At 41.3% G+C, this 22,201-nt stretch overlaps 1 protein-coding gene and 1 long non-coding RNA gene across 6 annotated transcripts in view; one reads left to right on the forward strand and one right to left on the reverse strand.

Annotated features, from left to right (window-relative positions):
* LOC138988904 (uncharacterized) overlaps nucleotides 1-8,657 on the forward strand; it is a 155,289-nt gene extending 146,632 nt beyond the window's left edge. Inside the window, exons 7-11 of one of the 5 annotated variants that reach the window (XR_011465155.1) lie at nucleotides 2,694-2,851; nucleotides 3,689-3,855; nucleotides 6,343-6,372; nucleotides 7,774-8,171; nucleotides 8,489-8,657. This is a non-coding gene — a long non-coding RNA (uncharacterized lncRNA). Of the gene's footprint in view, nucleotides 1-2,693; nucleotides 2,852-3,688; nucleotides 3,856-6,342; nucleotides 6,373-7,773 lie in introns of all 5 variants that reach the window. The other 4 variants (XR_011465151.1, XR_011465153.1, XR_011465152.1 and 1 more) reach the window with 4 other exon arrangements.
* PIP5K1B (phosphatidylinositol-4-phosphate 5-kinase type 1 beta) overlaps nucleotides 1-22,201 on the reverse strand; it is a 347,555-nt gene that overhangs the window by 20,891 nt on the left and 304,463 nt on the right. Inside the window, exon 14 of the mRNA XM_070375799.1 lies at nucleotides 3,771-3,885. Within this exon, the coding sequence (XP_070231900.1) occupies nucleotides 3,771-3,885 (115 nt within the window). The remainder of the gene's footprint in view (nucleotides 1-3,770; nucleotides 3,886-22,201) is intronic.

A 22,201-nucleotide genomic window follows, 5' to 3' on the forward strand; every position in this document is an offset into this window, starting at 1 on the left:
TACAGTGTTGTGGTGGGCTCTGCAGTACAACAACGTGAATCAGCCATAAGTATACATATATCCCCTCCCTCTTGAGCCTCCCTCCAACCCTGCCCCCATCCCACCCGGGTAGGTTGTCCCAGAGCACCGATCTCAACTCCCTGTGCGATACAGCTGCTTCCTGCTACCTTTCTACACATGGTGGTGTATACGTCAACGTCAACGCTACTCTCAATTCACCCCACCCTCTTCCCCCCCATCCCAAGTCTGTTCTCTCTGTCTGCATGTCTCTTCCTGCCCTGCAAATAGGTTCATTACTATCATTTTTCTGGATTCCGTATATATGTGTTAATATACATTTTTCTCTTTCTGACTTAACTTCACTCTGTATTACAGGCTCTACATTCATCTACCTCACCACAACTCACTCAAATTCATTCCTTTTAATGATTAATATTCAACTGTGTATATGTACCACATCTTCTTTATCCATTCATTTATTGATAGACATCTAGGTTGCTTCCGTGTCCTAACTATTGCAAATAGTGCTGCAATGAACACTGGCTTACATGTGTCTTTGAATTATGGTTTTCTCAGGGTATATGCACAATATTGGTATTGCAGGGTCATATGGTAGTTTTATTCCTAATTTTTTAAGGAACCGCCATAGTATTCTCCATAGTGGCTGTATCAATTTACATTCCCACCAACAGTGCAAGAGGGTTCCCTTTTCTCCACACCCTCTCTAGCATTTATTGTTTGTATATTTTTTTGATCATGGCCATTCTGACCAATGTCAGGTGATACCTCATTGTAGTTTTGATTTGCATTTCTCTAATAATGAGTGATATTTATAAATGCATCTTTAAAAAGAAATTTCTTATGTTGTCTGGTGTGCATAAATCAAGTTTATATTTTAAAGAGATATAAACAATATTGTCCATTAGTATATAAATAGTAGCACTAGCAATTGGTAGCACAACCAACAATTCTTAAAGGAGGAGAAACATTATAAGAAAAATTTGTGTTTGGTTACAACACCTAGTATAATATCACCACAGAAACTTTCAACTGCCCTTTCAGTAAAGATGGCTATGATTAAGAGGATTCTAATCAGGTCAAGAGGAAGGAGAGACAACGATGCTGGCAAGATTGGTTTTCCTTTCTGATGCTTTTCTTTGCTATCCATTCTTTCATAGTGTGGAGGCAAATGAAAATATTGAAGGGAGGGCAGTGAGTTGCGTCCTCTCAGATTGGAAGAGCATGCAAAATAATCTCCAGAGTGAAAACACATCCTAGAAATATAAGTTAATGGTGCAGAATTTTCTGAATGTGTTGCCACAAAAGTTGAAATACTGTGAAGGTTGATGGTAGAATGTGTGATGAAACTGCAATGTGAAAAAACAGCTTATAGCTATTCTGAGGGGGAAAAAAACACCTTATTTCTGGAACTCCTTGTAGTTTAGAATAGGCCATGGCCAGTCAGAGCTGGAAGGGGTCTTAAGAGGTGATTTAATGATCCATTTCATAGATGAGAAAACTAAGGAGCAAAAAGGGTGATTAATTGACCATCAGTGATTAATCAGAGGCAGAGACAAGCATAGAATCTCAGTGCCTATTTCTAATTAGTCCCTGTCTCATTTGCTTCTGCACAAGTAGAAGGGAATAAGTTAAAGTACTAGAACAATGGTGTGGGAGACCAGTTCTGGGGATCCATGAGGTCACCCTATTTTCCTATTAATACTAAGATGTATTTGCCTTTCTCATTCCCTCTCATGGGTGCACAGTGGAGTACAGTCACATGCTGGATCATGCCAGATGAATGTGGAAGCAGACACCCAGCTTCTTACAAGAGGGATTGCAAAAATGTAAAATAATGCCATTCTTTTCACTAAGCTTATTTTCATTCTGAAAAATCAAAATTTTCATAAAAATATATTTAACATTTTAATAGTTGTTTCAAATCAATATTTTTGAAATTTCTCATTTTAATTTTAAAAATACAAAATGTTGATAGATATAATCCACATATACAAAAGCTGTTTGGGATCCTCAACTTTTAGAATATGAAGGGATCCAGAGATCAAAAGGTTTAAGAACTGAGGCAACAAAAACTTGAAAAAATAGAAAGGATGAAAGAGGAATTTTATAAAAACTAAAAATCCTCACTCCTTCCTTTTTGGATCCACTTCTTGCCTTCGTTAGGAGCATGATTCCAGTGAGATGGATACATCAATCAGGAATAACTACAGTGATGGGGGCTTCATGGGCAATATTACAGTGATGGGGGCTTAGGTAGGAGCTGGATTTGAATTTTGGCTCTGCCACTTGAAAGCTCTGAGAACTGATCAGTTAAGCCCCAGGTTCCTCGTCTGCATGAATGGAGGCAAGTAGAACACCTACCTTATGAAAGGGTTAGTGTAAGAAAAGCATTGGTATAGTGCCTGCCTATGGTATATACCCAGTTTGGCCATTATAATTATTGTTCAAAATACTATGCTACGAAAACCTACTGAATGGGAGAAGGCATCTGCAAATGATATGTCTGATGATGGTTTAATATCCAAAATATATAAAGAAGTCATACAACTCAATTTATATATATATATATATATAGGAAACCTGTTTATTTATATATATATTATGTTATACGTGTATATACATATAAAAAACCTGATATATAGATTATGTTGTTTATATATATATACAACCAGGTTAAAAAATAGGCAGAGGACCTGAATAAGCAGTTTTCCAAAGACCTATAGATGGCCAACAGGCATATGAAAAGAGGCTCAACATCACTAATCGTCAGGAGAATGCAAATCAAAACCACACACCTGTCAGAATGGCTGTTATCAAGCAGCCTTGTAAGGTAGGTGTTAATTCCCTCTTTTGGTCAATAAGAACACAAAGAGTTGCCAGAGCTACACCCAGTCCTTACTCAAAACCCGACAACCCTTTCCTTCAGTAGGAGTTAACATAAATCCTTTAAGTCACAGGATCCAGAGATAAGAAAGGAAGTTATAAGGAGAGAAGTAAAACCCAAAAACCCAGATGGAACCAGCAGGGACCAAATGGTGATAAATCTGACCTCAAACACACCCTGATTCTCATTAAACACTGATTTTACTACATTAGTGAATTAAATGACATACCCACTGGTGGTCACAACTGGAAATTAAGGACCAAAAAAGGATAAAAAGAGTGGCACCCTACTCCCTCAAACATCCCAGTCCCTTCCCACATAGACTACTGCACATGCCTCCACTTAGCTTCATCTCATCCCTCCCCTTTTGTCTTTACTCTTTAAAATCAAACCCTTCTCACCACATGGGTGAGAAGCTGACTTGTGAACTATATATATTCTCACCTCTCCATTCTTCGGCCATTGAACAAGGCTTGCACTGCACTGATCTCAGCTTTGGCTTCATTATTTGGCTACACGAACCCACACGTCCCCCACACAAGTGGATACAATTGAGTCAAAATAGATGTTAGTTTGTGAAGAATGAGGCCAAGGTGCCCCAGTTGGCTTCAACAATAGGGGATTTGCTCTCATTACATATGATGATTTAGGATTTTATCCTCAATATTCTTCTGTGTGCTGTTCTATAAGAACTGTGGGATGACATAATTTGTGAAAAGACACACTGTTTGTAGAAGTGATGGGGTGCCATTATTTAAAACTCAGATATGCCTTACCTTACAGAACTTGTTCTTGTATGAGCTATGGCTTGGATCCATTTGTTAACGAGGAGGAAAAGAAGGGGAAGAAACCATATCTTACTTACTAAATAGACATCAAGCACGGAGGCATCATCTTGCATTTCCAGAGCATCTGGCTCAGAAGTCAAGTAGATGGTCCCCTCTTCCAAGGTAAAGGTGGAACTGGAAGGTAACCCTTTACTGGAAAAATAAGGAAGAATGATGAGCATGTGGCCTTCAGAACAAAATCCAAGGACCCCTCCCAAGTGGTGGCTGAGGTGGGTGAGCTTTGGGGGAAAGAAAAATGTGGGGTGTTTGAAGGAGATACGGTCACACCTAGAGGTATGTGCACTTATGTCTGAAGAATCTGGCTTTATTGGCAGTGCCTTTTCTCTGTCAACTTCAGTGCATGAGACACTTAGTATTTCTGAGAGGTGATCTGTTGGCCCCACGCCTTGTGAGGGTGGACTTCTGGCAATCTAGAGGCCCATCTCCAGTTCTGAATAGTTAGCTTTCACTGCTTAAATCCTTTTCTCAACAGTATTGATGTTTTTCTAGCTTATAGACGATAACCTGATCCCTCATTAGCATTGATTTCTTTCTTTCTTCAAACCTAAAAGTGCAGCAGAATCCCCTTGCGGGCTTGTGAAAGCCCAAACTCCTGGGCTCCACCCCCAGAGTTTGATTGGGTCTGACATGGAGCCCATGGTAACAAGCTCCCAGGTGATGCTCTTGCTGCTGATTCAAGGCCGACATTTGGAGTAATAATGAATTACATAAATACAGAGCTCTGTTATCATGTGCTTTGTGAGGACAGTTGAGATGGACCCTTCCTAACAAGGATAACAACAAAAGCCAAGGGAACCCAGGTAGACAGCACTGGAGTCCTTTATGGAAGGGAAGCCACCTTGTTTGGTCATGATATGACAACCAGTGTTAAGGAAATGGTCCAATAGTGTAAAGAACCTGCCTGCCTACGCGGGAGATGCAAGAGACACCGGTTCCAGTGCTGGGTCGGGAAGATCCCCTGGAGTAGGAAATGGAAACCCACTCCAGTATTCTCGCCTGGAGAATTCCATGAACAGAGGAGCCTGCTGGGCTAAGTCCACGGGGTCCTGAAGAGTTGGAAACGACTAAGCGCGCACACACACTAACATTGAGTTCAGTTCAGTCGTTCAGTCGCGTCTGACTCTTTGCGACCCCATGGCCTACAGCTAACATTGACAATGTTTAAATTGGGAATTTAGTAGCTCAGGAATGTACAGTCTTCCCCCCTACTGAAATAAAAGTTAGTTATATTTGTAACCTGTGGAGATTTTCCATGTGGTTTTCAGGAGCAAAATATCTACACACAGTGGTGGAAGAGTCTGGTGTTGGTGTTAGAAGAGGGGGGCTAGGGGGCTGGCTGGCAGCCACGTGGGACAGACCTGGCTGGGGCTTTGCCTGGGCACCAGGGCTGAGAGCAGGAGAGGAGAAGTCTGGCCTCCCCACTCACCTCCCCATCACCAGGACCCATCACCCCCAGGGGCTGAGCTCTCGGCTCACTCCATTGAAAACTCCCACCAAAGTCACCCCCTGGGCTTCTTGTCTGAGCTTCCCAGATAGATAGGTGACTTACTGAGGACATTATACCCCTCAGTCCTCCATCTTCTGCGCACGACACATATTCTACTTCTGTACATACCTATTAATTGAAGATACATGACATAGAAGTTCTGAGCTCTTCAGTATTAAAAAAATTTCTCAAAAGAATTATATGGATCTTATGAAATCAGGTTCATTTGTAGAACACATAACACAAAATTGTGAGAATCCAGACTAGTAGTAAGAGGAAAGGGAAGCAGGGAATCTCCCATAGGTTTTCCATTTGGTGATATTTGAGAATTTGGAAACTCAGGGATGAAAGCCACTTCACTTTGGCTTGATATAATTTCTCTTTAAATTCTAGACACAGGGAAAAAAAAGTCCTCTTGCTTTTCAAAAACCCAAGATGGGTTATACGAGGTGGGAAACTGTGTGTTTTGATTGATTTTTAAAGATCAAGGTGAATGTGGCTTCTCTCCACTGAGCTGTGGACTTTATATTGTAAACCTTTACAGATTTTTGGGTTAAATAAACCATCAGGTTTCAAGGGATGCTGTTTGGAGAGGCACTGCATGATAATGAATGTTGCTCAGGTTATTTTCTGGATCAAGAGCAAGGATGCTATAATGGGCTTTAATTGGCTTTTGCCTTTTGACTGCTAAGATGCCACTCACTAATCCCATGGGTAGGGAGCAGTCCTGCCTGGTTAAGCCTTATGAGAAAGATGAATGCTTTATCTACTTAAACATCAAAGCAGGAAACAAAGGGGTTGCAAAATATGTATAGTTCACATTTAATACAATTCAAAAATCTCTACTGGCTTCTGGGTTATTTTGTAACCATAATTTACTTGATGAGGTTCAAATTTAAGCTTCTCTCATCTTGCTTGAGTTTTTGGTCATGATTTCAAATTATTTCCGTCCTAAGATTAGGGGTATAACCAAGATATTCTAGAAGTGCTTTTTCTTTTTAAAATTTAATTTTTTAATAGCATACCACCTGTAGTATAAAATATAGCAAAAAGTAATCCTCCTCCTTTTTTTTTTTTTTTTTTTTGGTCCTTCTGTGATTCAGAGTTCACCTCCCTAGGAGTAAATCCTTTTTGTAAGTATTTTTAAACCTAATATTTGTTTTACTTTGGAAACTATGAATGAGTCACTAGCATGGTTAAAACCAAATACAAATAGAAAAACAATTCGTTTTCTTTGGGGTTTAACAGGTACATTTATCAGCTTATGGTCAGTTGCTCAGTTGTGTCTGACTCTTTGCAACCCTATGGACTGTAGCTCACCAGATTCCTCTGTCTATGGGATTTTCCCAGCAAGAATACTGGATGGGTTGCCATTTCCTTCTGCAGCTATTTTAGCTAAAATATAATAGATTACAGAGAAAGTACTATATTTCCTTAATACCATATGGTCAAATTTAATAACATCCTTCAAGCATATTAAAAGAAAAGACCTTCTGTTAATTTACCCTGTTTTGCACATGTTAGAATAATATCCTATCTTAGTAAGAAGAATATTCTGAGCATCCTTAAATTTGGGGGACAAATGTGAGATATCCAGAGTATATAAAAAACTCTTGTAGTACAACAGTAAAAAGACAACGCAATCAAAAATGGTCATAGGATATGAATAGACATTTCTCCAAAGAAGATACACAAGTGGCCAATAAATGCATGTCAAGATGCTCAACATAATTAGTCATTAGGAAAATGCAAATCAAAAGCACAATGAGATACCACCACTTCACAGCTACTAGGATGGCTATAATAAAAGAGAGAGATGATATGGAAAAACTGGAGCCCTCCTACTTTGCTGATAGGCATGTAAAATGATGAAGCTAGTTTGGAAAACATTTTGGTGAATCTTCAAAACCATACAGCTCAGCAATTCCACTCCTTGATATATATGTAAGGAAAATGGAAAAATATATGCCCACACAAAGAACTGCCCGTGAACGGACACAGCAGCATTACTCATAACAGCCAACAAGTGGAAATAACCCAGAAGGCCACCAGTTGATGCATGGATAAGTAGTTCATACAATGCAATATTATTTGGCAATAAATATAGTAAAGTATTATCTATGCAGCAATACAGGTGGATCCTGGTAAGTGAAAAAAAGCTGGTCATAAAGGAACTCATACAGAATGGTGGAGAGATGCTATGCTGCAGGCTGGGAAGCTGGGGACCATCTGCAGAGTCCCAGGGCCAGCGCTGCTGGTGCAGGAGCAGAGCTAAGGGGGCCTCTATCCTGGAGGATGGTCTGCCTAGAAAATGCAGACTGCTGGCCCACGGACCCAGGCCGGCTGTGAGAAGTATGTTTTGGGCCCAAAGAGATTTTTTTAAAAATTTGAATGATTGCTAAATTAAGTAACAGGAAATTCCTATAAAATCCAGTCGTCCACAGATTCTAATGAGAAATGAGATGGGCAGGCAACTCCAAGCCCACATTTGTGAGTAGCGATGAGGCTGAGGCACGTCCTCTCCATTGTTCCAGGGTCCCTACTGCTGCTTCTGCGTCACACACCGGGCCTGTTCTCGCCATTGGCATCATCTCTGCCTGGTCCCTCTGTGTGCATGTCAGCCCAACATCCTCACTGCACTGTATGAAGAAGCTGAGGCTTGAGAGGCATAGTAACTTGCTCAAGGTCACACTAGAGTTGAATAGAGCTAGAATATGAACTTTGTTTTCCAATTAAACACCTTTTCTATGGTCACCCCTGATGAAATTTTATAAATTTGTTACTGCAGAAATTGAGGGAGCTGAGACCAATGTGCCTAGAAGCTTGAGGATCATCCCATAAGCCAGCAAAAACAAATGCAGATTTGATGCTTGATGTGAGCTATGGAGATCTTTTGTTTGAGAAGAGTTAGGCCAGAGAGGTTTGAGGAAAAGTAAGTAGGCAAAATATGCTGTACAAAGCAACATATTTATCTTTCTCTAAAAAAGTTAAAATAGAATTACCACTCAAGCCAGCTATCTCATATATATCCCAAAGAATGGAAAACAGGGTCTCAGATATTTGTTCCCTCAGTGTTATGGGCTGAACTGTGGGCTTCCCTCCAGCCTCCATTTATATCTTTAAGTCCTAACCCCAGTACTTTAGTATGTGTTGGTATTTGGAGATAGGCTCCTTAAAGAGGTATAATTAAGGTTAAGTGACATAATTGGGATGGCTCTAATTCAATATGATTTGTGTCCTTATGAGAAGAGGGGGAGGAGATTAGGACTTGGATACACAGAGGAAAGACCATGTGAAGAGGAAGAAGATGGCCATCTACAAGCCAAGGAGAGCCGCCCCAGAGAAAACCAACCTTGGTAACACCTTGATCTTGGACCTCTAGCCTCTAGAACTGTGAGAAAATAAATTTCTGTTGTTTAAGCCACTTAAGTCTGTGGTACTTTGTTATGGCAGCCCTAAAATTAATACATCAATTTCACAGCAGCCTTATTCACAGTAGCCAACAGATGGTATAATTTCACCGATTTCCTCATGTAAGTAGTCAAATTCAAAGAAGAACGTAGAAGGGAGGTTGCCAGGGGCTGAAGGGAGGGGGAAATGGGGAGTTGTTTAGTGGGCAAAGAGTTTCATGTTTTCAAGATGAAAAAGTTCTGGAGACTGGTTGCACAACAATGTGAATGTACTTTGAATGTTGAACTGTTCACTTAAAAATGGTTAAGATGGTAAGTTTTGTGTTATGGGTATGTTACCACAATTTTTAAAAAGTAACATATTAAAAATGAATATCTGATAGTTAACAAGAATAGAGGTATATAAGCTTCTAATGTTTTAACACTTAAAAAAGACATGTAAACATTTAGCCCTGTGTAAACAATTGGGCATTTATAAAGTCGCATTAAATGCTCTTGGAATAATCTGACATTAAATAGCAAAAGCTATGTAACCAATTAATCTTTTAAAAAATATTTGTTATCTTCATTATTCAGTATGTACTGAGTGATATCCAAGTATAGAACTGGCATTTTGCTTCCCTAAAAATCTTAGATTAGGTCCTATCTGCTGCCCAAGAAAGGATGAGAATACACTTCAGGGAAACAGATACCTCAGCTGATAAGGCATTACAGGCATGGCTCAGCTGGGAAAATATCTGCCTGCAATGCAGGAGACCTGGGTTCGATCCCTGGGTTGGGGAGATCCCCTGGAGAAGGGAAAGGCTACCCACTCCAGTATTCTGGCCTGGAGAATTCTGGGTCGCAGAGTCAGACACGACTGAGCGACTTTCACTTTCACCATCTTTGCTTTGAATTCTGGCTTTTCCTCTTAGCTGTATATGCAATACTGGATGCGTTTCTTAACCCCTCCAGTTACTGGAAACTCCAGGTTCCTATATGTAAAATGAGAACAACAACACTGAACATGCAGGATTACTGGAGTAACAGCAAACGCCCAACACAAATACCCATTTTTGCACATTGTATTCTAGGCGCCAGGATGCAGTAGAGATTAAACAGAGATCTCTGACTCATGGAACTTACACAGCATTGAGGAAAACAGGTAATGAGAGGAAAATACTTAAAATATATAGTATGTTGGTCAAAAGCATTAAGGAGAAAAATAAGGGGAGAGAGAGGTGAGTGAGCAGCACAGACCATTCCCAAGCAGCACAGTTTCCCTGCTCTGCCACTGGAGTTTTCAGGGCCTTAGGCATGAGTCAAAAACCAGGGGACACATCCAGGTCCCCTATGTCCCATGAGGCACTATCAAGGTCTCTGAAGCCTCACTGAAGCCCCTTTCCCTGGGTAGGGACAGGCACAGGCACCCCGACTCTCTTAGAGCTCTCTCTAAAGATCACATTCAAACTGCCAACTCTTCCTGGCCTCTCTAACTTTGCTCAAAGACTGTAGGTAGTCAGCTAAATGGTTTCTGACCACTTCCTTTGCATGTCCTGCAGTCTCACACCTTGCTTTTGTTTTGGGTTTCTGCTGAAACTGATAATCAAAATACTTCATTTTAACATTCTGCTGCTGTTTTTAGCAAAGAGGTTAGTAAAGGTTATACATGAAAATGCTTCACACAAGGACATAAAGTATTATCTGGGCTTTAAGAATCTTTATACTCGAATGTGGATGTGTTTGTCCATTGCTACTTAAAAAATTAATGAAGTACAATCCATAAAAGAGTAGGGAGATAATGCAAGAATAAACCATCCAATGTAAATAAACGCATCCGCAGCCTACAGCAAATTCCTCTTCCCTTGAAGATGCCCCAAGTAGAAAGGTAAAATATGTTCTAAAAGGGATTTTCACTTAAATGTTTATGTCACTGATCGATTTCATGTTTGTTTCTCTCCAGTTATGACACTGGTAATAGTCTTGCTATTGCTCGGTTTCCTTACTTTACTGTTGACTTCTTGGGCACAAGCCTGTTTGGAATTGGTTTCTAATGTCCCAGGCTGAGTTTTCCAGATTCCATTTCAGGGGTCACTTTCTCTTGGGAGGAGTGCCTTCAAAACTGAACAATCTACTCAGAAGGCCTGCCATTTTTCAGCCTCGCAGCTTGGGAAGATCCATTTTCTAGAAGCAATTTTATGTGAACAGGTTTGAGTCTGGCTGGCTGCCTGGGTTCTGCACCATCAAGTTTTGCCACAGTTCCCTCAATTTAGATGGTCTGAGGGCTAATTGCACCTAATTTGCAGCAAGGTACTCAGGAAACTGTTAATCTATCTAGTTTTCTTCCTCCCTCGTAAAAGCAGAGGCGCTGCCAACATTCTTCGGCTGCTCTGGTCTCTGCACACGTCACAAACTTGTCACAGGTTAAGCAGGATAAGGAGGGGGAATTTTATGTCCTCCTAGCTCCCTCTGGGAGCTGACGTTAGTGGCTCTCTGATGCCGCTCAGGCCTCTCTGTCATTTACAAAAATGTTCCTTTCTTTTACCAGCAACATTAGTTTGGCTTCACTGGAGAACATTAGCCTGGCTGGACTGCTGAAAACAGGAATAGGTAATTTTATAGCCTGGAACACTCTGATTTCTGTTTGCAGACCTAATGAGTGTTTTATAGCTGATTCTCATGGGGGCACTTGCTCAGAGAACATATGGTACAAAGCACAGTTTTTGTCTTTCAAAAGTTATCCCCTCACTGCCTTTTTTGTCAAAGTAATAACATAATATATCATATGATAGAGATGACTAATGATAAAATAAACAACCTCCTGCTCCCGCCTGTACCCCAGTCATCTCCCCAAGGGCAGTGCCTTTCACTATTTCTCTTTTTAGCCCTTCTGGTGGTTTCCTTCATATCTTTTGATGAATCAGGGAATAAAATATATTATCAACTCAAGGCAGCATCTATTGATTCAATACAAAGGATGTTTGCCTCCTCCTTTGCACTTCCTCCCAACATTTGCTATTTATTTATTGTGTAACTGTAAATCATATACTTAATAACCTTTTCTATTCCATCAACCATATACCATATATCTTTAATTTCCCACATTATTTAATCTTTGTCCTTGTCTTCCCACTTTGTCATAGCTATTAATATTTATATTCCTTTATTCTTATCTTATAGCTATAACCAATTTTTCTGTGCTTTGTCCATGGATTGATTCTAAAAATAGAAAATCGCTCTATACAGTTTATTATTATGACTATTGAAAATCTTGTTAATGCCTAGGCAACACTGAGTTAGGTTTACATTTTCCTCTCTAGATTCAAAATCATGATTGCTGGGCCATGCGAAGAAACATGTTTCCAACATCAAGGTTAAATGGAGTCTTTTAAAATCTTTGCTTAAATTTATACCATGTTTAGGCTGCTTCATGTTTGGAGGTTTTTGCCCTTTGGAAATGGACTGAGTACCATGGGGGTAAAGCTAGGGAGCATCTGGACTAAGGGTGGAGGCCTGAATATAAGCCCTGCTTCTTTGATTATTAGTTACAATACTGGGCAAGCATGACCCTGAGCTCCCAGTTCCTCCTCTTCAAGTGAGAATGCAGTCCCCACCAAGCCCACCTCCCAGGGCCATCAATCAAGAGGACCAAGTCAGACCCTGCAAGTGAGAGAAAGGCCAACAGAGGGTAATGCTCTTCTGTCTAAACGACCCAGGGTGTCACTATGACTTCTACCTCTGGGACTCTGCTTGTTTCCTGGCGGACGGTAGGTGTTTCTGAGGAGTTTGGCTTTATCGTAACACTTGGGGAAGAAGTCTTTTTCTGCTAGTCTAAGTTTAGCTACCTACCGGAATACTGACTGATGATAAGAAACGTGGACAGGAAAGTTCTCCTCGCAGAGAAAACCCACAAGTACAGCCTAGTCTCATGTAAAGGCTACAAATACTTGTTCAGTCCTAGAGACACATGTGCTTATGAGCAGGTCCCTCCTTGCAGGACTCAGGCACTTCTGATGTGATGGTCAAGCCAAGGTCACGTGTGTGTCTTAGAAAAGCTCACTCTGGCTCGCGTGGCTCAGGGGTGGAGGCTGCTCCAGGGTATAGAGTTCTGAAGCCCTGGCACAGGGGTTCCCAGCTACAGCCAGGAGAGTGTCAGCCTGCAGCAAATCTCATGCCCTTGCCAGGATGAGCGTCTCCTTCACACGAGCTCCTGGGTTGATTGTATAGGCACATCTGCAAGACCCCTGGTGTGAACCCAGAGCACTGGGAAGCCCTTGGCCATGGCTACTGCATACAGACCACCACCCACCTTCCTAACCTACCCTGCCAGGCTTTCAGCAGAATCTGCTGCTTTCTGTCTTTTCTCCTTTTCAGCCATGAGCATGGCTGCTGCTCTTCCACGCTCTCCCACTTTGGCTATTTTTAGACAGGGAGGCTGCTTGTATCTAATGAAGGCAAGCAGAGCGGCAGGCTCTCTCTCTGGAATCGAATGACAGCTACCTATGGGTCTAGTGCTGGGGTTTAACCCCACTCTCTCCCTGCATTAAGTGTCGCCCGAGGCACAAAGACCGCTGGAGACCCGGTGCAGAAAGCTGCTCTTTGAACTGGCAGGGGAAGAGAGCAGCAAACAGCGTGCTGCCAGGGCTATTAGTTCTGGGGACAGGAAGCCACAGCTGCTGAGAGAGCTAAAGCAACTGAGCTCCTGCCACCAGCAGCCTCAGAGGCAGGCAGAGGAAGGAAGCAGGGCCCTCCCTTTGGGGAAAGCGTGTGCATCTGTGGGTGGTGGCTGGAGGGAGAACGCTTTCAAGAAAGAACCCCCATCCAAGTTCAAGGAACTTTTCCACTATCTATCTCTAGGAGATTTTATTTTTCTTTTCAACATCCTCCCTAGCAGTCCTCCTCAGATATTATTTCATTTAATCATCAGAGATCACCCTGTTAGGCTGGGTCTTATCCTAGTTATTTTGTACATGTGAGTTTTAAGGCTAACGTGTCTAACCACAGTTAATAAATGGTGGTACTGGATTTGAACCAGGCCTGATTGGGGAGCTATGCCGTATCCTATACATGCTGTCTAAGCACTGAGGAGAATTAGTCCTTTGCTGCGCTCCTAAGCTATCCCCAGCAATAATGATTCAGTTATAAAAGAGATATATAAATCTGTTTCCAAATGACAAATCTATTATCATAAATCAGTCTCGATTATCTGACTTGAGAGGCAGGATAGATATGAAAGAAGAGCAAAAAGAATTTTTGATACCCCCTCCATGGGCTCAGTCACTTCAGTCATGTCCAACTCGTTGCAACCCATGGACTGTAGCCCACCAGGCTCCTGTGTCCATGGGGTTCTCCAGGTAAGAATTCTGGAGTGGGTAGTCATGCCCTCCTACAGGGGATCTTCCGAACCCAGGGATCGCACCCACGTCTCCTGCACTGCAGGTGGATTTTTTTTTTTTTTTTTTTACCACTTAGCTACTGGGGAAGCCCCTGGATACCTTATACACAGAAATTAATTTGAGATGGACCACAGACAAAATGTGAAAGCTAATGCTTCCCTGGTGGCTCAGTGGTCAAGAATCTGCCTGCCAGTGTAGGAGACAGGTTTGATCCCTGATCCAGGAAGATTCCACATGCTGCATGGGACAACTAAGCCCATGGGCCACAACTACGGAGTCCACGTGCCGTAACTACTGAAGCCTGTGTGCCTACAGCCTGTGCTCCTCGACAAGGGAAGCCACATAATAAGAAGCCAATAAACCACAGCTGGAGAGTAGCCAGTGTTTGACACAACTAGAGAAAAACTCGCACAGCAATGAAGACTCAGCACAGCCAAAAATAGAAATAAATGTGAAGGCTAACACCAGTAAGCTTCTAGAATAAAACAAAGGGGAATGTTGCCTTGACCTTGGGTGGTCATGACTAGGAAGGGGCAGAAGGGAACTTCTGGTAGGACAGGAATATTCTTTATCTAGATCTGGGTGATGGTTACTGCAACGTACACATTTGTCAAAATTTGTGGAACTGCATACTTAAGATCTGTGCATTTTGCTATATACAAATCATATTTCAACAGTAAACTGTCCACATCAAAAAGCTATCTGCTTTTCTATTCACAAAACTATAAATCATCCATTCAAACGTACACCAAGTGCTGACTTCACCCACTTACTGTGCTAAAAGTGAAAAGTTGGTAAATAGTTCACACATGGCTGAATCAACTGACTTAAGGAGCTTTCAAGAAAGTTGGTGAGATGATAAATATTAAAAAGAAAATGACTTATATGTATCATTATCAAAAATGCAAAAAAAACCCCAGTCAAAACAACAAAAAATGAAAAACCTTGACAAAGTAATTTCTAGTGGACTTCATAAAACTGAACAGTTTCTATTCTTGTAAGACGTCTTTTCCTGTTCATATTTGGTAGAGTCTAAAACTAGATTTGGTTCTCTCCCCAGAGCTCTTTTCTATGAAGTTGAGAGATAATATAGTTAAGTAGGTCCCAGAGGTAAGGCTTAGGGCTTCCTTGGTGGCTCAGATGGTAAAGAATCTGCCTGCAATGTGGAGATCCAGGTTCAATCCCTGGGTTGGGAAGATCCCCTGGAGAAGGAATTGGCAACCCACTCCAGTATTCTTACCTGGAGAATCCCATGGACAGAGGAGCCTGGAGGGCTACAGTCCATGGGATCCAAAGAGTCAGACATGACTGAGCCACTAACACATACAGAAGGAAGGCTTAGGGGGATAAAAAAGACTCTAATATGAGTAGTCCACAAAAACCCATAGAGAAGTGGCTTGCACTGAACAGTGCTCTCTAGCTAGAGAAACACACCACAAAGGTAGCAGGAACTGAGACTTATGGCCTCCATGGAATGTGGAAGAATAAGCTAGAACAGGAGGCAGGGCAGATGAATTCCAGTACTAACTCAGCAATAAGTGTGGTGTGTGCTCTCTTTGGGTAAGCTGTTAAGCCGCCCGGAGTCCCAGTTTCCTCCTCTGTAAAACTCAGGGCTTTGAACTTGGTGAGGTCCTTCCAGCTTTCAAAAGCTTTGATCCTTAGCCTAGTTGGCCCTCGTTCAACTTCCCCAGAAAACCAAGCCTGAGGTCACAGCAGTCTATCAGGAATACAGTATGCAGAAATGGAGATGCCCATGCTGTATAAGCTAATGGAACCACTAAGGGTTTAAGATAAAGTGAACAAATAATTCTCAACCACAGCACCCTTAACCTCTACACTGCACCTCAATGACATAACTTCCACGGATGGGGTCTGTAGTCAGATATTCTGCAATCTCTTTACACTTGCTTCCTATCAGGATTGGAAAAAACAAATCCAGAAGAAGTAAGCCTTATTCAGAGATGATACTATAGGTTAAATTGTGTCCCTCTAAAATTTGTATGTTGACAACCTTGCCCCCAGTACCTCAGAATGTGACCTTATTTGGGAAAAGGGCAATTGCAGATGTAATTAGTTAAGATGAGGTCATAAGAGGAGATCCAAACAGACATGCACACAGGGAGAAGGACATGTGAAGATGAAGGCAGAGATCAGGTGATGCCTCTTTAAGCTAAGGAATGTCAAAGACTCACAGGAAGTCACCAGAAGCCAGGTGACAAGCATGAAACAGATTCATCCCCATGGTCCTCAGAAGCAAGCAGCACTGTGAACATCTCAGGCTCCTGGCCTCCACCACGGTGAGAAAACACACTTCTGTTGTTTAAGCCACATGGTGTATGGTGTTAGCAAACTAGTACAGGTGTTATAAATGCTTAAAGGACAACCCTGCCTGGCCAGGGGGCTGGCTCACTAGCTTTCTCTCCCTTTCCTTAGCCCATAGCACAGCAGAGCAAGGTTACTGGTGATAAGTTGCTTCAGTCATGTCTGACTCTTTGCAACCCCATGGACCACAGCCAGCCAGGCTCCTCTGTCCATGGAATTCTCCAGGCAAGAATACTGGAGTGGGTTGCCATGCCCTCCTCCAGGGGATCTTCCCGACCCAGGGATCGAACCCGAGTCTCTTACACCTCCTGCATTGGCAGGTGGGTTCTTTACCACTAGCGCCACCTGGGAAGAACCACCAGTAACTTCAACCTTCAGGAAATTTATGATTTGGGTACCTGAAAAGAGTATTTACCATTCCCATTCTTTTCTAAACACCACATTTCCTGTTTTTAAAAAGCAAGTAACCAAATATTTGTTAAGCCTTTCATTATCTAACCAGGAATCTTCAGATAGCATTTGTGACTTAGCTATCAGACTTCACTCAGGGCCTCCTTGTGTCAGTATGCTAAACATGTACAGGGTGGAAATGACCACCGTCAGCAAGTGGCATCATTTAGTCCAAACCCATATTACTACCAGTCTGCAGAAGCTACTGGAAAGAATATGAGAAAATATTACAAGGCAGCTTTACCATCACAGATGTACACTGTAATTAGCACTGTTCAGGGCTATTGGAAACCCATAAGCACCACTGATTTTTAGTGGGCCTCCTAGCTTCAGTGAGGTGCAGAATGACTGGAAGTTTTCTCATACATGGCCAGGCCAATGCCAAATTAATTATAAGCTCTGACTTGAATAATCAGAAAATGTCACAGAAACTACTGGCCTCTGCCGGACAGGTCAGTACCCTGTCTTGAGTTGTTAGATACATAAGCAGTTTAGGGAGAGAGAAGAGCCCTAGTTTGTGAAAGATGGGAGGTGGCTGGCTGAGATGGGGGAGGTAAAAGAGTACTGGCATCTCTGAGAACTGGGACTCATTCTACTTCAAATCATGGCTCAGGTTTAATTATTTCTGACAGCGGTCTTTTCATACACTGAACCCCTTCCTGTAAGTTAAGGAATAAACTAGGTGCTTTAGAATCAAAGGTCAGGACACCCCGGTAGTTACAACAGTGGCTCTCCAATGACCAGGCACTAGAAAGTACAGGACCAGGAAGCTGCTGTTTTACCAACCCGGTGTTCCTGAAGCAGTTGCTCCAAGAACCTATAGTTTAAGAAATACTGCCTTACAGACACAGGAAGAAATATACGGCACGATCTCACTTACCTGGGACGATTTCAGGTGCTCTCACCACACACACACACACACACACACACACACACACACACACACACACACACACACCTCTTCCAGTTATAAGATAAATAAGTCCTGGGGATGGGGTGGATGGCATGGTGACTGGAGATAATGAAGGACAGGGAAGCCTGTTGTGCTGCAGTTCACGGGGTTGCAAAGAGTGTAATACAACTTAGCAACTGAACAACAACAAAACTGTTATGCCTTAAAGTTGCAAAGAGAGTACATCTTAAAAACAAATCAAATCAAACTAACCAAAACAAAGAGAGGCAAAACATACTCCCTACCTTTAGTAAATAAAACCAACTTTTAACCTCAAAAACAAAACAAAACAAAAAGTAACTATGTGAAGTGACAAATATATTCATTAGCTTGATACAGTAATCATTTCACTATGTACAGCAAATTATTATGTTGTATGCCTTAAATATATGCCATTTTTATTAAAGATATATACTGTAAAAACAGTTCTAGGGGAGAATAATTTGTAATCACCCATGCAAAACAGGAAATATGTAAGTTCCAAATATATTTAGCATGATAAAACTTTGATGAATTGGATGTGTATCATTTCCTATTTAAGTCTTGGGAAACTACTATTTTAGAGAAATTGGTCATCGGCATTCAAATTAATGTATCAGATGGTCATAAAATACTAAAATCCCCCAGAAAAGAAAACAAAAAGGAAGAAACAAACCCAAACTGGCTTAACAGAATGGTAAGGCAGTGGGAAGTACAGTCCAGACGTGGTGTGGTGTGTGTCTGCGAATGACTGGACAAGAATGGCCCATTCTGGGCAGCCTAGCAAAGCATGAGGAGGATGTAGGTCACTGCTGAAGGGCCTTACCCACACCTTCAAGGACTGACACTGGCATTGCCCTGCAGCTGGTATTGAGAGTGCCTGGAAGGGTTGGCATCCAGCTGTGTAGGCTGAACCTAATTGATGTTCAGGGGCTCTGAATATGACTGACTTTACTGAATCAGATATGAGGCATTTACCACGTGTCACACACAAGAAATCCTACCTTCCAGAAAGCACACATAAGTCAACTAATAAACGATTGGGCACTTTGCAAAACATCATAGAAAGGTAACCCATTATTTCACACTGTTCATAGACCTGACTCTTTGTTATGTGTAAATGTGCTTTGCAATCTGCAAATGCAAATAATAATGTTTAAAAGCTGTCACTGCACTTACACCCTTTCCAATTTATTCTTCCTACTGGAGAAGTCTATATTATCCACTTTAGGGGTTTGATTTAAGCTCTAGTTATTTTGGATAATGCCCATCTTTCATATGGCATGTCTACATCCCATTAAACATGAAATTTCTCAATGGCTATTAATAAAAATGCTCTCAAACTACTTACCATTTCCTTAGATGATGTAGTTATACGACATGTGAGTTGATTTAGGAAGACGTACCTGAAAGCTTTGATTCTCCCCCTGTGGTTTCCCTTTCTAACCAGTGTCACTTAGCTGCAACTTGGGCATTTATTCCATCTGAAATTATTCTTTATCCATATAATAACTTTCCTTATTTATCACAGGTTTACATGAATAATTTATATGCAAGTGTCTACTATGCCCCTTGCCCTTGGAAGGTCCTCTGCTCCAGTAAAGCTGGAGGGGCCTAAATATACTTCCTCATGTCCCCCTGTCTCTAACAATAAAACCATTTCTGAGAATCGAGTCTCAGAAATTATAAAGTCTGTCACTTGTGTTGAATACATGTTAGCTGTTATTAATATGATCACTAAAGATAATTATAATATGTATTTTTATGGACTTCATAAGGAATGGTGTACTGGTAAATGTTTAACAACTAGAATTTTGGGGAAAAGTGTGTGTGTATATATGTTTATATTAAACTTTACTGACAAAAAATGTGTAACACAGACTGTAAAAATAATAATAAAATATGCAGTAGTCTTTACTGTAAATTCCATATAACCAATTGATGGTCACATAATGCTTTTGTTGATTTTGGTAGAACTTCTACACCCATAGTTACTTTGTGACTGCAACTGATGACCATGTATTTTTAACATGATGTTGGTTGGTATTTTCCTTTACATTAATAAGACAAAAATGAAACAAAGACATCTGTAAGAAGTTGACTCATTTGTCAATGATATGCGCTCCTTCTCTTGAATGGAAAACCAGCTTTCAAATAATGGAAGACTACTTCCTCAATTTCTTATGCCACTGACAATGCAATTGTTGTAGATATGACACGCTTTGAAGGTTTAAAAGGAGATAATCAAAATCTAGTCCTAACTTACACTGCGTGACAACTGCGATGGAATAAATACTTCTACTTCAGTTTACCAATGTGATGTCACTGAATGAGGAGCTGGAATGAAATGCACTGTAGGTGACTACCTAGCATCCCACCACACAGATCCAACCTGCATAAACAACCTTAAGGTTAAATAACAATAGGCACATAGCAATTAGAAGGGGATCACTTTTGAGTATTACCTTTTGAAAAATACAACTTGATTTAGTTGTAAATCTGTCTAATTTAATTCCTAAATTAAATTTACTACTGTGGTCAAGAATCCCTTAGAAGAAATGGAGTAGCCATCATAGTCAACAAGAGAGTCTGAAATGCAGTACTTGGATGCAGTCTCAAAAACGACAGAATGATCTCTGTTCATTTCCAAGGGAAACCATTCAATATCATGGTAATCCAAGTCTATGCCCCCACCGGTAATGCTGAAGAAGCTGAAGTTGAACGGTTCTATGAAGACCTACAAGACCTTCTAGAATTAACACCCAAAAAAGATGTCCTTTTCATTATAGTGGACTGGAATGCAAAGTAGGAAATCAAGAAACACCTGGAGTAACAGGCAAATTTGGCCTTGGAATATGGAATGAAGCAGGGCAAAGGCTAAAGAGTTCTGCCAAGAGAACGCACTGGTCATAGCAAACACCCTCTTCCAACAACACAATAGAAGACTCTACACATGGACATCACCAGATGGACAACACTGAAATCAGACTGATTATATTCTTTGTAGCCAAAGATGGAGAAGCTCTATACAGTCAGCAAAAACAAGACCGGGAGCTGACTGTGGCTCAGATTATGAACTCCTTATTGCCAAATTCAGACTTAAATTGAAGAAAGTAGGGAAAACCACTAGACCATTCAGGTATGACCTAAATCAAATCCCTTATGATTATACAGTGGAAGTGAGAAATAGATTTAAGGGACGTGATCTGATAGAGTGCCTGAAGAACTATGGACGGAGGTTCGTGACACTGTACAGGAGATAGGGATCAAGACCATCCCCAAGAAAAAGAAATGCAAAAAAGCAAAATGGCTGTCTGAGGAGGTCTTACAAATAGCTATGAAAAGAAGAGAAGTGAAAAGCAAAGGAGAAAAGGAAAGATATACCCATTTGAATGCAGAGTTCCAAAAAATAGCAAGGAAAGATAAGAAACCCTTCCTCGGCAATCAGTGCAAAGAAATCGAGGAAAGCAGTAGAATGGGAAAGACTAGAGATCTCTTGAAGAAAATTAGAGATACCAAGGGAACATTTCATGCAAAGATGGGCTCAATAAAGGACAGAAATGGTATGGGCCTAACATACCATACTTTATATTATGGGGCTCCAAAATCACTTCAGGTGGTGACTGCAGCCATGAAATAAAAAGATGCTTACTCCTTGGAGGTAAAGTTATGACTACCCAGACAGCATATTCAAAAGCAGAGACATCCATACATTACCATGCATGGATGTGCGAGTTGGACTATAAAGAAAGATGTGAGAGTTGGACTATAAGGAAAGCTGAGCACTGAAGAATTGATGCTTTTGAACTGTGGTGTTGGAGAAGACTCTTGAGAGTCCCTTGGACTGCAAGGAGATCTAACCAGTCCATCCAAAAGGAAATAAGTCCTGGGTGTTCATTAGAAGGACTGATGTTGAAGTTGAAACGCTAATACTTTGGCCACCTGATGTGAAGAGCTGACTCATTTGAAAAGACCCTGATGCTCGGAAATATTGAGGGCAGGAGGAAAAGGGGACAACAGAGGATGAGATGGTTGGATGGCATCACCAACTCAATGGACATGAGTTTGAGTAAACTTCGGGAATTGGTAATGGACAGGGAGGCCTGGTGTGCTGCAGTCCATGGGTTGCAGAGTCGGACACAACTGAGTGACTGAACAGAACTGAACTAATTTCTAAAAATGGCTGTGCTTAACAACTGGCTCCCAAAATTTGACAAGTGAATCTCAAAAGCTACAAAGAGTGGGCTCCAGGACACCACTGGACAAACACTAAAGAAAAATCTTAGGAGATATTTTGGACACAGCTTATCAGAGTTCCTGCTTCCATTGGAATCACAGTGATTCCATGACTGCTGGCAAAATATTACCAGTGAACAATAGAGGCTTGTGGGATTTCCAAATAATTTCTATCCATGCATCCATATGCAATTTCTTAATCAACAGACATTGAAAACACAATTACATCAACTTTAGA

Source organism: Bos mutus, chromosome 8 (genome assembly GCF_027580195.1).
Source record: "Bos mutus isolate GX-2022 chromosome 8, NWIPB_WYAK_1.1, whole genome shotgun sequence".
Taxonomy (NCBI): domain Eukaryota; kingdom Metazoa; phylum Chordata; class Mammalia; order Artiodactyla; family Bovidae; genus Bos; species Bos mutus.